At 43.4% G+C, this 18,336-nt stretch overlaps 1 protein-coding gene across 1 annotated transcript in view; it reads left to right on the top strand.

Moving 5' to 3' along the window:
• Nucleotides 1-18,336, top strand: part of RUNX2 (RUNX family transcription factor 2) — a 217,227-nt gene that overhangs the window by 176,710 nt on the left and 22,181 nt on the right. Inside the window, exon 6 of the mRNA XM_074991368.1 lies at nucleotides 2,221-2,382. Coding sequence (XP_074847469.1) covers nucleotides 2,221-2,382 — 162 coding nt within the window. The remainder of the gene's footprint in view (nucleotides 1-2,220; nucleotides 2,383-18,336) is intronic.

Raw genomic sequence — 18,336 nt, 5'->3', positions numbered from 1 at the left:
TGTTTTAAGATGAGGAGAGCCAAGAAGGTTGTATTTAGACGTAGGCCTAGGCTAGATTTCAGGGTTCCAGGTCAAGTGAGGACTAGGATATAAGTTCAAGATATGATGGTGCACAGACATGGACTTCTGTTCCCAGGCATTGTTCCCTCTCATCCATATGTGGAATAAATTTTGTGGTGTGCACTGAGGCATGTGCAGATGTGCACCACCAGTAGAAAATCATGCTGCTTGCTGAGGGCACTCTGGTAATTATTTGGACAGCATTTGAACCTCTCCTGGGTGGCTGCCCAAGTGCTCAGTTTACATGGAGACTTCTACCATTCTGAGTGGCAGAAGTCCCACAAGAGCAGCTGTATAGATGAGATTCTCTCTGTGTTGAACCCAAATCCTGTAGGAACATCCATTTGTGAGCTATTTCTTCCACATTTGAAATGGTAATTTAGCCCCTTCCAGTATGAAGGAGCCTAGAATCAAAACTATAAGGGAGGGCTGTTTGGATCCAAATGCTGGGATCAAAACCTCCTGGAATTTGAAGAAGGTTGGATTTCAGGCTGTGGTCCTGACCCATAATTAATTTTATATTGTTTTGCAACTGTGCATTAACTTTTTCTTCGCGGTTTAAGATAGCTTACCACTCATTGAACAGTGAATTTCATTACCAGTGTGAGTCAGAGAGGAGTGTCAATATCAGCTATCGTAACAGCCAGTCCTTTTTGACATTTTAACAATCTATGTTGCCCTAGCCTAGAAATTATTAAAACAAATAAGATCATTACATTTAAAAATCAAGTGTCCTTCAGATTCCTGAAGATCATTTATTTTAATGGTTTATATTATATATATTTAACCCTACTATAAACTGCAAACCTAAGCAAAATTCTCTTAAAATTAAATTGGTTGTCTCTGTAGTTATTTTGCTTGAAGGGAGTATCTGCTTTCCAGACACCTATTCAAACAAATCACCATGTCTGAACAGAAAAAATAAACAAGAAAAAGATGAAAGAGCAGAAAGAGGGTTCCCTTACCAAAAGATGAGTTTTTTGAAGATAAAAAAAAAGGGGGGGGGGAGAAGATTGCTTCTGAAATTCAAATTTTGTGTTTCTGTCAACAAAATGGAGACTTGAGAAACTGTTCAAATGTAGCAGTAACTTGAGGTAAACTGGAATTGAATTGCTGGTTAGGAAACGGCAAAGAAAGTTTGGATTTGTTGCAGTGTACATAAAGTAATCCACAGGCAGCAGTGCATAGAGCTCTCCTGCGTACCACCTACCTTACTAAACAAACTCTCTTAAATAGGAAATGCTGTTGGGTATTCACCAGTGTAAAAAGAAAAAATAAATGCTGATGAGTAATTTCTCCTGTCAGCAGTGAATCACTGGCTATTGATGAAAAGCAAAATTATTTACAAAACCTAGTGGTAAGAAAGTAAATCCACTCACCATTTCCTTTTGCCCAAAGCAGCCCACCAGAACCAGAACTTCAATGAAAAAGAGAATCTGCATGCCCTTAAATCATTCTATGCAAGGAAAGTTGTAAAACTTAGAAAAGGCATAATTAATGTCCAGTGGTTATCCCATACCCCACTCAGTTTTGACTATATTGATTGTGACTTTAGGTAATAGGGCTAGAATCCAAACATGACATTTTTTGGGCAGATGCTAATAGGATTAATGACATTTTCCTTCTTGGATCACTTTCTCAGTACTGAAAACACTCCTGTTTAATGTTGAAACTGGATAACAACTTGACATGTGTGGCCATCAACTTCTGAGTTCTCCTTCCTTCCCCAGAACGCCGGTTTTAAGTTCTGTGGCAGCATTAAAAAAGAAAAAAAAGAAAAGAAAAAGAAAAATGAGCCCCAAACAAAAAACCACATACACTGCGTAGTTTAACAGAATTCTGAGCTGTTAGAATGTTTTATGAAGACTGGACAAGAAAGAGTGAGAGAATTTATGGAACACTGGTCAAACATTTCAAACTCTGCTTACTACTAGAAATTGAGAGAAAATGCTTTGTTCTGCACTGTGCATTTCCTCCCATATTATTTTCCAAGGTTAAAATAATTTTCTCAAAGCTGTGAAGAAGGGAAGGGTTCTGGCAGTGTTCGTTTGTCAGGTGTGATGTGCTTAGAGTCTGTGATCTACCAACACTGATTAAGCTGCTGCTGTCCCTAAGTCTTTTCATTTCTTTTTTAATTTTCTGTGTCTTTTTTTATTTTAGACCCCAGACAGGCACAATCATCCCCTCCATGGTCATATGACCAGTCTTACCCATCTTACTTGAGCCAGATGACTTCACCATCCATTCATTCCACAACTCCCCTGTCCTCTTCACGAGGCACGGGCCTTCCTGCCATCACCGATGTGCCCAGACGCCTCTCAGGTAAAGACATTGCTTCAGCTAAATTACTAATGCAGACAGGAGAGAAAAGGTTGAGGTTGCTTATTGGGAAGCTTCTCTGAAATGCAGCTTATCAGCGAAAGTGAAGATCTGTCTGTGCTATCAGAGTTTCTGAACTGTAAAGGGGTCAAAATCTCTTTCTTTTAAAGTTTTGATTCACGAGTTAACATGCTGCTGTGTTATTCTGAGTGTGTATTGTGAGTGTCTGAAGGTCCATTTTAGGTCAGGCTATCTTTATCTGTATAATTCAGCTACTGAGTCACACTGTCTGCAATAGGGGGCCATATGTCTATCTGTTGTGTTGCAGCTATGATAATCTCTCCATATTTTGATTTTTTTAACCTTTATCTCATAAATTAGATTTGACTTATTGGCCCTGCTTACTGCTTCTTTAATATTTAGATCTAAGAATTGCTCTTGCTTATTTCCGTTCAGTAACTCAAGACAGCCAGTTCCTTATTTAATATATGATTAAGAGCTCTATCAGAAACTGGCTGAGTTACTTCAGGGTACAGAGCGCTTTTGGGAAAACTGGTCAAGTTGTGCTCTGGAATGACGGAGGAGACAGGAAATATTGTTTAGGTGCATGCACTAACCAACACTGAGACATTATCAAACAAATGCACATGCAGCTATCCAGTTCTAGTGGTCACAAAGATAAATTCAGCTGTGTAAACTGATTTCCTCATTATAAGATACAGTATGCAATGGCAAACGATCATCTGGTGTATTTTATCAGTCTTGAAAACCACAGGGGAAGGTGTCTGAGCTGAAGCATTAAAACTCTAGCCAGGTGTGGAAATGTTGGGAGGTATCTGCCGAAAGCATGTATAGTATAAAGAAAACCTTTACAATCATTAATAAAGCATGAAAAATTGGCCTTATTCTATTTTCCCGTATTTCTAAGACACAATTATAGTCTCAGATTCTAGCCCCATACACCTGTTTGAGTTAGAGCCAGGTGAATTTCTGTCTTGTTTTCCCCCTGCTACAAAGCTCACAGCACTGTAAACGTTACTCACTTCACTGAGCTGCACCATGGACAAACTGAACTCCAGCCAAGAGGCATGTAAGATTTGAATAGTTTAGACTCCTTTATTTCTTTCATCTTGGAGGAGGGACTCTGTTTCTCAAACAAATAGCTGCAGAGCTCTCTCACTGTAGCGCTCTCTGGGTTTTCAGAGAATGCAGCATCTCCATGTGGGTCAGCAGTTCTGGCAGAGCCTTTCTGGCCTTTCCTTGTGATGCTCCCGATTGGTTTAAAAACAAAAATCAGCTTGATGTTGAGGAAATAATGTGTTTGCTTTAGATTGATTTCTCTTTCATTTGAGTCCCCAGATGGTCTGCACAGCCCTGTGTGGCCAAAGCAGTTGTTTCTGCAGTGTTGCCCTCAGCAGTACCTGCAGGGAATGCCCAGAATGGGACGGCAACAGCTGTGCAAGATACTTGCCCTGCAGCTCTTGCTTGCTGGCATGCATTGAAACATGAGCGCCTAGCCTGTGGGGCAGAAGCATAATGGCTAAAAGACCTAACTAGGTACCTTAAATAGGGCCATTTTCAGTACTTTTCTGTTTTACTCCATAGCAAGCTATTCCCAGTTCTCCTGTCCTTTGGGTGAACAGCCTTTCCCACTGTGCGTGTCATTTCCAAACATAGGGAGGTGGCATTATCACTGAGTTCTGAAGCTACCAAAGAGGATTTTGATCCTGAGAGTGTATGTAATCCTGTGTGTTAACTCACTATCATTTAGATATCTTAAATATCATTTAAGAGTGACAGTTCTGAAACAAAACAAATTTTAAAAATCAAATGGAGAGAGAAATCTCTGAGCAAATTTGACTCCATTAACCATGGATTAAACAGAGACTGGGAGTGGCTCGCAGCTTACAAAGGCAACAGAGAGAAAGCCATGCTAGCCTATATACTAAGAAAACAAAAAAGCAGTAAAGTAGCACTTTAAAGACTCACAAAATAGTTAGTCAAGAGTCTGTTCTGGTATGGCTATGGTCTGAAGAAGTGGGCCTGTCCCACAAAGGCTCACCTAATAAATTATTTTGTTGGTCTTTAAAGTGCTACTTTACAGCTTTTTTGTTTCCTTACAAAGGCAGTTTCTCTGCATTGGGTGCTAACAGCTCCCCATTAGACTTTGACAAAAGCTCACATCCCCCTGTCTGATCTGACTTGTTTTTTCCTCTTTTGATAAGTACTGTTGATACTGGGTCATTTCCACCTTGCGGAATAGACCTTGTCAGCTCTGGCCCTCCCTCTTCCTGGGACCTCACTCTTTAAATACCCCTCTGAAACCACCCCCCGCTCATGAATCTAATGAAGCGTGTCTTTGCCCACGAAAGCTTACGCTCCAAAATATCTGTTAGTCTATCAGGTGCCACAAGACTTCTTGTTGTTCTCTATTATTTAGAATGACCATCAGTGGCTTTCTTAATTTGAGGACTAGGTCTGACTCTCAGTGACCAAGAAGACATACTACAGCACAATTTAAAAACTCTGGCACCCTGCTTGCATGCCCCTAAAGTGAAGTGAATTCAACTTTGCTGTGGCAAATGAGTGAGGGCTGGATGTGATTTATATTGTTTATGAAGTGTGGTATGGAATGTGAAAGGATGCTTCTGTGACTGCAAAAATGCCACCTTCTTACCCAAGAGATGTGTATTCTCTCAGACCTTTGGAACCAACACAGTTCTGGGAGTGGAGTTTGATTCTAATCCTCCCCACATATTGAATGCCTAAAAATAGTAGTGTGGTCACAGTGGTGTAGGAAGTGATACTAAGTGCCTGAATATTATCCTTCACATCACACAAGAACTTGTAGAATGAAGGCCTTTAGCAGCTGCAGGCTTTGGCCAATAAATGTTAAATGAGGAATAATATTTAATACACAACAACATAGCCATGAAACATTTACGGTACCTGATACAAAAGTAAGGAAGTCAGTCAACTAACAGTACAAACCACAGGCACACCCATCCGCCCTTTCACCCTCAAGCACACACTTTGCCCCTACCACAGCTACCATACGTCACAAGTTATCAGCTGAACTCTGTCAGCCAGGAGATACTAGTCTTCCGTCACTCCCTTGTACCAGAGTAGCCTCTATAACACACCAGACAAATGCTCTGCCTTCCCTTCTTCACCGCACCACACTACTCTTCTTGGCCTGGTGAATTGTAGCACTTCGAGGAGGCTAATGAGGTGCTCCGATGTTTTGGAAGCAATGGAACTTCAACGTTTGGTGCATACTTCGAAGCACTGTAGCTACATTGCCTGTCAGTCCTTCGATGTTAGCAGCTTCGACGTTACCATGGTGGCCGTTATGAGGCATCACAGCCCTCATTAGCCTCCTCCAGCCTGCCTGCTTAGCATGCCCCCTTCGAAGAAGAGGGTTAGTGTAGACACACCCTCAAAGTAGTACATATTAATCCACTCAGGAGTCTCCCAACAGCCACATTTTGCATAGGTTCACACTGTTTCCCTTAAAATAGCTAATAAAAATCAGGAAAAATTTTATCTAGTGTCCAGTTTCACACAGACCCTGTTTAAATGCATGAAAAAAAGTTGGACAAAAACTACTAAAAGGGCATAAAAGCTGACAATGAAATGTTGCATTGAAGGTCATCTGCCTGTAAAAACAATCAATCAGACAAACAAACAGTGCATGGCCCATTTTAATCCCATTTCAGAATTTAGACCTTAGTCCCTGCTGTGCCACTGGGAAGTTAAGCTCCTCCACTAGTAATAGTCACTTGCTAATTGTGGTACTGCTTCCCAGGTGATGCCAGCTCATTCAGTGTCCTCTGTCACTGCCTTCTGCCAGTTCTTGGCCACTTTGCTTTCTTTCCCCCCGCTTACATACATTGGGAGTTAGGTTGGGTTAACTATGTTGCAGTTACCTATATGGATTTTTCATGCCCTTATGTGACATAGCTGGGTTCACTTAGCAATTAGTTGTAAATCTGGCCTTACTTGTTTTTTAAAGGAAAGATGAAGTGCAAGAGCAACTGAGAGGCTTGTCTGTTCTCCCACTTCTCCTGGCTATTCATTTGCATGCCTCATTTTGGGAAGCATTGTGCTAAACAGACAAAAGGAACCTCCAAAAGCACAAGGGATTCTGTACGTAGAATCATAGATGGGTAGAATTATAGGGCTGGGATCTCAAGAAGTCATCAGTTCCACCCTCTGTTCTGTGGCAGGAACCAGTAAATCAAATGACCTCTACTTAACAACATCCAGTATAGTAGGGATTCCACAGCTGACCTTGGAAGGTTATACCAGAGCTCATCTATCCTTGCAGTTGGAAAGTTTTTTTTCTAATATCTAACCTAAATCTTCCTTGTGCAGATTAAGCCCAGTCCTTCTCCTGTCTTCAGTGTATATAGACAACACTATTTCTCTCTCCTTGACATACGTAAAAATTTCAGAAACAAGAAGCCATCCTTTGTCACCTTAGAGAGGATCAAATGTACTAGGTCATGAGCTTTTATGGGACAACCCACTTCATTTGAAGACCATTATTATTCCCCAAGAATCTTCTTTCCTCAAGACAGAGATGCCCGGATTTTTAAATATTTCTTTATTGGCTGGGTTGTCTAAACCTTTTGTCATTTTTGTTGCCCTCTCCTGGACTGGCTCATTTGTCAACATCTTTCGTAAAGTGTGGTGCTCAGAAATGGACACAGAACTGCAGCTGAGGCCTCACTAGTGATGAGTAGAGGGGGCAGCTACCTCCCACATCTTACATATTGCATTCCTGTTAATATACCCCAGAATGGCCCTTTTTTGAAGCTCCATCACATTATGATTCATATTGAGTATAATCCCGAGATCTTTTCCAGTAGCACTACCCGCTAGCTAATTTCTGATTTTGCAGGTGTACATTTGATTTTTTTTCCCTTCTTAAGTGTCTTTTGTCTTTATTGAATTTTATCTTTGTAAATTCAGTCCAATTCTCTAATTTGTCAGTCATTTTGAATTCTAATTCTATGCTTCAAAAAGCTTTCAGATCATCCTGACTTGGTGTCATCTGCAAATGTTATAAGCACACTCCATGCCATTGTATAATACATAAGTGAAACTATTGAATAGTACCAAACCCAGGTTTGATCCTTGCCGGATCCCACTAGATATGCGTCTCAGTTTGAAAGCAAACTATTGAAAGATAATACTCAACGAATGATTATCAGCTAGGCTTGCACCTACTTTGTAGACCACATTTCCTAGCTTGCTTATGAGAATGTGATGTGGGACTCAAAAGCTTTACTGAAAATCCAGATAAATTTGTGCTGTTCAGAATCAATTCTGTCATTTGTAGTTTGTCGCTAAGCCTGCGTAAATGACACTGTATTTTGCAAATTACAATTTGTCCATTTTTATTCCCCTGTCTATATAATTCCACCAAGGCAATATAGCTCCTTGGCACTGACATGTTGAACAAGTAGGAGCGACTCTCTACAATGGAATCTCTGATTGGAGCTATTGTCCAGAAACTGGGTTGCATTATCCCTGCCTCTAGCATATAGGCCAATTTTTTCAAATATGTGTGGCCTAAAATTAGGCAGCCACATCCATATAATGACAGATAGGAATCAGTAAAGCAAAAGCACAATTGCAACTGCATCTGGCAAGGGATATGAAGGGTAACAAGAAGGCTTTCTACAGGCATGTTAACAATAAAAGAGTTATAAGGGAAGGTGTGGGGCCATTATTGGATGAGAGAATTAACCTAGTGATAGATGATGTAAGAAAAACTGAAGTACTCAATGTTTTTTTTTGCCCGTCTTTACGGACAAGGACAGCTCCTATGCTACGGTGCTAGACAATGCAGTATGGGAAGGTGGAGGGCACCCATTGGTTGGGAAGGAACAAATTAAGAGCTGCCTAGAAAAACTAGATGTACACAAATCCATGGGGCTGGATTTAATGCATCCAAGGGTACTGAGGGATTTGGCAGATGTCATTGCTGAGCCTTTAGCCATTATCTTTGAAGACTCTTGGAGATTGGGAGAGATCCCAGTTGACTGGAAAAATGCAAATGTAGTGCCCATCTTTAAAAAGGAAAGATGGACAATACAGGGAACTATAGACCAGTCAGCCTGAGAAAATAATGGAGGTGGTCCTCAAGGGATCCATTTTGGAGCACGTGGAAGAGGGAAAAGTGATCAAGAGTAGTCAGCATGGATTCACCAAGGGCAAGTAATGCCTGACCAAACTGATTAGCTTCTATGATGAGATAACAGGCTCTGTGGACATGGGGAAGTCAGTGGATGTGATATACCTTGACTTCAGCAAAGCTTTTGGTACAATTTCCTGCAATGTTCTGGCCCATAAGTTCAGGAAATATGGATTGTATCCATGGACTATAAGATAGCTAGAAAGCTGGTTTGATGGTTGGGCCCAATGGGTGGTGGTCAATGGCTCAATATCTGGATGATGGTTGGCTTCAAGTGGAGTGCTCCAAGGCTTGGTTCTGGGGCCAGTGTTGTTCAACATCTTTATTAATGACGTTGGTGAGGGACTAGATTACACGCTCAGCAAGTTTGCAGACAACACTAAGCTAGAGGGAGAGGTAGATATGTTGGAGGGTAGAGATCGGATCCAGAATGATCTGGATAAATTAGAGGATTGGACCAAAAGAAATCTGATGCGGTTCAACAAGGAGAAGTATAGAGTCCTGCAGTTGGGATGGAAGAATCCCAAGCATTGTTATAAGCTGGGGACTGACTGACTAAGCAGCAGTACAACGGGAAGGGACCTAGGAATTATGGTGGATAAAAGGCTGGATCTGAGTAAACAGTGTGCCCTTGTAGCCAAGAAGGCTAACGGTATATTAGGGTGCATTAGGAGGAACATTGCGAGCAGATCTAGAGAAGTGGTTGTTCCCCTCTGTTTGGCACTGTTGAGGCCACATCTGGAATACTGTGTCCAGTTTTGGGCCCCCTGGTATAAAAAAGATGTGGATGTGCTGGAGCAGGTTCAGCAGAGGGCAACAAACATCATTAAGGGGCTGGAACACATGACCTATGAGGGAACGCTGAAGGATTTGGGTTTATTTAGTTTAAAGAAGATAAGACTGGGATGATTTAATAGCAGCCTTCAACTTCCTGAAGGGGAGCTCTGAAGAGGATGGAAAGAAAATGTTCTCAGTAGTGACAGATGGGAGAACACGGAGCAATGGTCTGAAGTCACAGAAGGGGAGGAGTAGGTTGGATATTGGGAAAAACTGCTTCACCAGGAGGCTGGTGAAGCACTGGAATGAGTTGCCTAGAGAAGTGGTGGATTCTCCATCCCTAGAGGTTTCTAAGTCTCGACTTGACAAGGTCCTGGCTGGGATGACTTATTTGGGGTTGATTTTCCTTGAAGCTGGAGGCTGAACTAGATGACCTCCTGAGGTCCCTTCCAGTCCTCTGTTTCTATGATTTGGTCGCAGAGAGGTCGCCGTGTTAATCTGTATCTTCACAAAACAAAATAGCAGTCCTGTAGCACTTTGAAGACTAACAAAAAATAAATGGTCTGGTTTTTAGAACTCAGTTGAATTGAAAGACCCAATTCTGGTCCTGACTGTAGCCGCATTTCATTTATTAAAATTACTGTTGAGAAATGAAGTAAGCAGCAGAAATTAGGGCAGAGAGAAAGAATTTTTATCCCAGAAGTATGTGATTGAAAACAACAGAAAAGAAAGAAGCAAGTGGAACTTCAAGTGGAATGAATTTGTTGCTGATACAGACAGGAAATAGCACACTTACATATATGAGTATGTATAGATATATGTTTATCTGAGTTTTCTTTGCAATGTGTTTTATATTTAGGAAATGTATCTAGATTTGCATCTGTTTCCAGAACTTGCTGCTTACGGTTAGTAATGATGCCAAAACATACTTTAGTTCCAGCGTGAGACCAAATGATATTCATTTTTTATTACTAATTTAGCATCTGATATTAATTAAGGATATTTTCCATAAGTGCCAGGCCCTTTCTGAAGAACTTAATTAAAATTACATGAACTTAAACCAGAATAAGGCCTCATAGTCTCAACTTTTCTGTAATGATATTCTTACCAGTCTTTACTGACTTTTTTAAATAGAATGTTAATTACTTGTACAGACCATGGTCCAGAAACTTAAATGGCCTTATGCTGCAAACCTTAGTTAAGAGAGTAGTACCACTAAATTCAGCAAACTACTCAGGTGGGCTACGGTAACACTAGTGAGTTTTGCCGACAAAATCAGTGTAATGTCCACATGCAAAACGCGTTTTGTCAACAGTATGTTGACAAAAGTTGGCACTTCCGCTGACAAGCTTCTGTCAACACAAAAACTGTGTGGATGCTCTGGGGGCCCTTCTCTCAACAGAAAGTGCATCCAGGACAATAGGCAGCCCTATCTGCTGTGCTTATGGGTGCCTGTTTTGTCATGAGAGCATCTGGGCATTTTGGCTACTCTGTCCACGGAGCGGAGCACTCTTCTGATTGGCTTTGGTGTGTGCCTGCGCTCTGGCAACAGAAGTTTTGTTAGGATATTTCTTCTGACACTGACTTATGTCAACAGTGCTGTAGTGTAACTGTAGCCATGACGGCTCTAGGTTTGAGCCATCTTATCTTTTGTATATAGGCAAACATCCATCTCTGTGTCCTCTATGACTTTTTGTTCAGGCAGCTGGTTCACTGTTTTGATTGGTTCATACACCTATATAGCCTGTAGTGATTTTTTTGCGAGCTACAACATGCAGCATGGTAAAGCGTACGGAAACTGACAAAGGGTGATTAAGTTCAGAGCTATGCCCCATTGTGTACATGTGAGTCCTACTAATGTCAACAATAATCCAACATGAATAGGAATGAAAAACATTTTCTACGGCACTTTTCACCTGCAAATTAATTGACCTACTTTGAGCCTGTGCACCAAGAGATTCTGGCAGCGATGCCGAGAAGGTGGAAGGGGGACCTGGTTCGCTTTCCCCGGAAGGGGTGGGGCCAGGGGCAGAAGGGGCGGGTCACAGATCAATTAGCTGTTCCCCCACCGTGTGTGCTCCTTCGGAGTCACGTGTGGGGCAGTGGCACAACACTCCACAGCATTTCAAAGGGGTCAGAAGCAACTGCCTCCTTTGGCCTCTGACCTTGTTGGCAGGCCTGGCTATTGGGTGAGGGTGCTCACATCTGTAATAAGGAAGAGTAATTCCTGCTAGTTCAAGGAACCACCGGGTGAAATCCTCTAGCCTGTGTTACACAGAAGATCAGACTAGACGAGCATCATGGTGTCTTCTTAGCCTTAAAAAGCTTTGGGCCCTGCACCTTGTTGAATCACTTGCCTCATTTTGCACTGGTAAAATGATTCTGCATGGTACGGGGCGGTGGAGAGTCAGTCCTCTGATGTATGAATATGCTTGGTGCTTTGCAGCGTATGCTGAAGGCAACTCTCCAAAAACTTTACACGCTAAAGGTCACAGCTCTGCAGCCCACACTCCCACACACTCATGCAAACTCAAAAGGCCAAATCCTTTGCTAGTGTAAACAGGTGCAGCTCCATTGACTGTTGGTGCAATTTTCACCCATTGCAACCAATGAAAAATGTTGTTGTTATGAAGGTTGCACAATTAGAGCCTAACAACCCATCCCATCACCATTCTGGCTAGGGGAGGCAACTGTTTATACCCTTATTTAACAGATGGGGCAAGTGAAGAACCATAAACACTAGACATGCACCTGGATGCAGAGTAGATTTTTTCAGCAGAAAAGCAAAACTCGCAAGATTTTGGCTGGTCACTGAGACAATAAAAACAAAAGTTGGATATTTGTGATAGAGGTGGAAGATAAGGACTGAGACAATGATTCACGCTTACTCTGTCAGTAAAAAGGACAAAACGCTGTCAGAGAGGAAGGTAGAAGGAGGCTGCAGGTGGAGGGGAATACCCAAAACTGCATTTTAAAAACAATAGTAATACGAGAGAAGCATTTTACACAGAAAATGGGAGACCCGTTTTGGAAAACTTGTCCCAAAGTGCCTAATAATACAGGTTTTAGGGCTGGCACAAAAGGAAGAGCCAGGAGGAAGGTAAAAGCCTTTTGTTGGTCACTAATGACTAGATCCATCCTACAGTGGGTGCAGAGTGTTTAAATTTGGCAGACAGGCCTAGAAGTACGAAATGCAGAGTTGCCAGCATATTTGATAAACCAAGGGTTTTAGTAGCAATGGCATCTAAGGAGAAAACAGCAGCTGAGATCAGGTTAATGTAGGCAACATTTAAGTTTATTATTGCAGAGAGTAATAAGAAAGAAGGGTTTTGCACAGACAAAGGGAGACCACTTTTGGAAAACTTATCCTGAAGTGCCTAATAATGTAGGTTTTAGGGCTGACAAAAAAGGATGCACAGGGAGGTATCCAAACTGATGCAGTGCATCAACAACGTCTTTGAGACTAGGAAGAGGACTGACAGCCTAATCCTTCACACCATGGTGGCTTGAGGTGTGGAGCTCCCATTTTAATGTCCTGATTGGACTGTGGCATGCATGAAGAACTCTTACTTTCTTACGGCCTCTCACCTCTCAGGAAGACTTACACTGAAGTCAGTAGAAATAAAACCTGTGTTTTATACAGTCCATAGTCATTAAGAGGGAGTTGGATGAATGGTCCCTCTCTTGCTTGTCTGGGCCAGTTGGTATCACATACTTGTTACTGGGGGAGGTGCCACATATCAGCACCTTCATCAACAATTTGTTTCTCAGTTGGCAAAGAATTAAGAAAGCGGTTACCAGGTGTGAAGTTGTTAGTGATACCACATGAACAATTGGGACTGTATCTCCTTGTGAGTTAGCTGGGATGTCCCTATCAAATTGCACTTGACTTTATGATGTCCCCTTCAGAACAAGAATTGTGTTTAATAAAACAAGTATCTCTTAACATCTGGGCCTGGGGCAACAGAATGGTATGAAGGGTGTGGGTGGAGGGATACCCACCTTGCATGAATTCATGTTGTGTGGCCTATTGTTGGTGGTGTTCTGAAAACAGAGCAACATCAGTTCCCACCATGTCCCCAGGAAAAAGTAGGTTCTGAAACCCAGGGGACTCATGAGAGATGATAGCTTGATGCACTGAGAAACACATGGCCTCAGCCCAGGGCTATTCTAATGTCAGGCCTGTCTACCTTGGCTCCTCCAGAGTCTCAGTCCCAGCTGAGAACTCAGCCTCCCATGCAGGGAGCCCAGGGCCATCCCTTGGCTCCTCTCGAGGCCCAGTACTGACTGGGACCCCAGCCCCTGAGGCAGGGAGCCCAGAGCTGTCCTCTGGCTCCTCTTGAGGCTCAGTGCAGACTGGGCCATCAGCCCAGGCTCTTATAGCCCTGACCTCACCTCCTGACTTGCGGTCAGGTGACTGGGAGGGGCCAGACTTCACACAAAATGGCTGCTGGAAGGGGTCCTCCCCTCCCTGGTAGTGGGGTGGCCATCCTGCCCCACTACAGGGGTACATTGGTTTTCCTTACTCTAGATATGGCACTTAGCGATCAAAGCAATGATTATGTTGGAGAGCAGCTGCTAAGCCTGCTTTAAAATGGTCATCCAGCCATTACAATATTTTGGTCACTTATTATTTGTATTGGGCTAGTACCTAGGAGTCACATCATAGGCCAGGACTCCACTGTGTGTGGTGTTATACAAAAATGATGGTGGGGAGAGGGAGTCCACAGGTGAAGGCCCTGCCCCAGAATGCTTTCTGTATAGATTCAAGACGAGGTGGAGACCAGGGGGGTGAGGTAATATTTTTATTGGGCCAGCTTCCGTTTGTGTGAGAGAGAAGCTTTTAGCTTACACAGAGCTCTGTTTCAGTTCTGGGAAAAGTATTCAGTCTCACCGTGCAATATAAGATGGAACAGATTCTTCAGCTATGACATTCTGAGGGCTTGTCTACATTGGCAAGTTACTAAGCTGAAACTTTCTCTAAGGGGTGTGAAAAAATCACAGAAGTAGTTTTCCCAAAACTCTGGGAGACCTCTCTCTTAGCGCTGGCTCAGAGACCAAACTATGACATTGAAGCCCTGCTGCTGCAGTGCTTTCATACTGCAAGGGTAGACAAAGCCTGGGTAAATTTCCCAGACCTGAAGAAGACTTCTGTGTAAGCTTGAAAACTTGTCTTTCTCACCAGCTCAAGCTGGTCCAGTAAAAGCCATTGCGTCATCTACCTTGCCTCGCTAATATTCTGGGATCAACAGGGCTACAACACTACCACACACACAAAGATGGACGCAGACGGACTGATGAGGGAACAGAAGGAAACTATGAGGCAGTGTCAGTCAGCAGGATAGGCAGAGAGCCAGCAGCCTAACCGCTGTCAAGTTTGTTCAGGTTGCATGACAAAGGAGGGGTTTGAGGAAGGATCTGAACGAGGACAATGACTTAGCTCTGGGGATGTTTACATCTTCGCATGAGTGCATGGGGGGACACGCAGAGTGCTTGTTTGAGAAAAGTAACCAGTAGCAGGCCTACTGATGGAAGGGGAGGGGAAAAGGGGGTAGTTGCCCCAGGACCCAGTGATTTAAAGGGGCCCGTGAAGCTGGCTGTAGCTACTGTGGCAGTGGCTGGAGACTCAGGCCCTTTTAAATGGCCATGGGAGTGATGCACTGCCCTGCATGCCCCATGAGGCTCTGAGGATGGCAGGAGCTGGCTCACTGCTGTCCTCATCACCCTGTCACTGCTCGAGGTATTGAGAGGGCCTCCCCCAACCTTGCTCAGGGGCCCACAGAAGCTGTCAGCCCCACTGATGAGTAGAAAACAGAAGCTGGTCACACAGGTGGACAACAGGCGACAATATGGATGCCAGGGATGGGCCACCAAGGGCCTGAAACAAAACATGTTTGAGACAGTGGAGAAATGGATCATTCAGTGTTGATAGTCTTCTGATCCTAATTCAAAGGAGCAGCAGCCTACCAGGCTGATTGGCCAGCACTTCTGTGTACTCTTGGTTCATGATGTTATGCGGGGTAGGTCAGGTGTACAATGGCAGCTTTCTCTGTGTATTCTGCTTCCTTATTGTTAAAATATGTTCGTCTGACAGTAGCACCTAGAGATTTTGACTGAGATCAGCTTCCTTTTTGCGAGGCTTTTCACAAACACGTAATCAGAGCCCTCAAGAGCCTACAGTCTAAATAAACACAGGAAGTAGCAAAATTATAAGCTGCCTGGTTCTACAGCTGCAGCCCTGAAACACAGAGAGACCAAATGACTTGCCCAAAGTCACATACAGAGAAACTGTGACAGAACAGGGTATCTTATGAGTCAAGGGCCAGAGCCTTTCCCTTCAGATCTTCCTCCCTCTCATATTTCAGATATGGTCTCTCCCAGTCCACTGCTACTCTCAGCTATTTTACATTGTTTTATGAACAACTGGTATATTCAATTGTTCCTTTGGGCATAAAGATTTTCAGCTGGGTGAATGGGAGTGTCTATTTTTGTACACATAGAAAACTCACTTTATTCTATGAAGTATCTTTGATTCCCTGTTGTGGAAAACACTATGGCTACGTCTACACGTGCAGCCAACATCGAAATAGCTTATTTCGATGTTGCGACATCGAAATAGTCTATTTCGATGAATAACGTCTACACGTCCTCCAGGGCCAGCAACGTCGATGTTCAACTTCGACGTTGCTCAGCCCAACATCGAAATAGGCGCAGCGAGGGAACGTCTACACATCAAAGTAGCACACATCGAAATAGGGATGCCAGGCACAGCTGCAGACAGGGTCACAGGGTGGACTCAACAGCAAGCCGCTCCCTTAAAGGGCCCCTCCCAGACACAGTTGCACTAAACAACACAAGATACACAGAGCTGACAACTGGTTGCAGACCCTGTGCCTGCAGCATAGATCCCCAGCTGCCGCAGAAGCAGCCAGAAGCCCTGGGCTAAGGGCTGCTGCCCACGGTGACCATAGAGCCCCGCAGGGGCTGGAGAGAGAGCATCTCTCAACCCCCCAGCTGATGGCCGCCATGGAGGACCCAGCAATTTCGACGTTGCGGGACGCGGATCGTCTACACGGTCCCTACTTCGACGTTGAACGTCGAAGTAGGGCGCTATTCCTATCTCCTCATGAGGTTAGCGACTTCGACGTCTCGCCGCCTAACGTCGAAGTTAACTTTGAAATAGCGCCCGACGCGTGTAGACGCGACGGGCGCTATTTCGAAGTTGCTGCCGCTACTTCGAAGTAGCGTGCACGTGTAGATGCAGCTTATATGTTGTATGGTGGCAAGGAGCAGAGGGTAGCCATATCAGTCTGTAAGCACATAAAAAATGAGAAGTCCTGTGGCACCTTATAGACTAACAGATTTATTAGAGCATAAGTTTTTGTGGGCAAAGACCCACTTTGTCAGATGCATAAAGTGCCTATACGCATCTGACGAAGTGGGTCTTTCCCCATGACAGCTTATGCTCCAATAAATCTGTCAGTTGCCACAGGACTTCTTGTTTGTTGTTTTTACTATTTTTTGCAGCTCAGGTATGAGTTTCTTAACATTGGGATACCACAGCATCACCAGAACTGAGGCCAACCTGAAGTCAACTGAAGACTCTGTGTAGTGTAGTTGGGAAGCCTTAATAGGAACTACCACATATGTTAGACCTTATGTGGTGATAATGGCACAGTCTAGAGGTGTGAGCAGAAGAATAGTAGCTAGGTCTCCCAGGTTGTGGTCCAGATCCATTGCTGTAATGCATTTGTTTAACAATAGATTTATACTTAGATTGCAACTTTCAGCTGAGTGCTGTACAAACATTAATTCTCCCTCAAGCCTGTCAGGTAGGTTTAGCTCATCTGCCATTGACAGCACTTGGGCTTGGAGAGTTTAAGGCCAAAATTTTCAAGTGTGGGCTCTTAGAGTTGGGTAAGTAAAATCCATATAAAGGCACCCAAACCTATGACCTGATTTGCAGAGGTTCTGACTCCCATTCATGGCACCCCAGTTTGAAAACATTGGCCCAAGTGATCTGCCCAGGGCCACACAGTGAATCAGCAGCAAGAGCTAGTACCAGAGCCCAATCTTCTGCCTCCCAGTTGCTGAGTGTACTTAACCTACTAGCATTAAACCACTTTTCTACCACCTGACTCTCATTCTCAGGCCCACTTCCCTGCTTTCCTGATGTGTGAAATTGGAATAAGAACCCTCACTTATGTCAGAAGGGCACACTGTGAATTTGTGTGTACATCTTTTTGAAAATGAAAAGAACTGTGGGCTAGTTTAATGAAGCTGTGTATCTGAATTCCCAACTAGCTAAGTAGAATTAATGTTTGGTGGAGCTTGATGGAGCAGAAAGGAGTACTCACCTCAAAAAAGATGTATTGGCATTAGAAAAGGTTCAGAAAAGGGTGACTAAGATGATTAGGGGCTTGGAACGGGTCCCATATGGGGAGAGGCTAGAGAGACTGGGACTTTTCAGTTTGGAAAAGAGGCGATTGAGGGGCGATATGATAGAGGTATATAAAATCATGAATGGTGTGGAGAAAGTGAATATAGAAAAATTATTTACCTTTTCCCATAATACAAGAACTAGGGGACACCAAATGAAATTGATGGGTAGTAGGTTCAAAACTAATAAAAGGAAATTTTTCTTCACACAGTGCACAGTCAACCTGTGGAACTCCTTGCCCGAGGAGGCTGTGAAGGCCAGGACTCTATTAGGGTTTAAAAAAGAGCTTGATAAATTTTTGCAGGTTAGGTCCATAAATGGCTATTAGCCAGGGATAAAGTATGGTGCCCTAGCCTTCAGAACAAGGGCAGGAGATGGATGGCAGGAGATAAATCACTTGATCATTGTCTTCTGTTCTCCTTCTCTGGGGCACCTGGCATTGGCCACCGTCGGCAGATGGGATGCTGGGCTGGATGGACCTTTGGTCTGACCCAGTATGGCCATTCTTATGTTCTTATGTTCTTACTGCATTAAA

Source organism: Carettochelys insculpta, chromosome 3, assembly GCF_033958435.1.
Source record: "Carettochelys insculpta isolate YL-2023 chromosome 3, ASM3395843v1, whole genome shotgun sequence".
Lineage (NCBI taxonomy): Eukaryota > Metazoa > Chordata > Testudines > Carettochelyidae > Carettochelys > Carettochelys insculpta.
The sequence above is the reverse complement of the archived record's forward strand: the minus strand, read 5'-3'. Positions and strand labels throughout refer to the sequence as shown.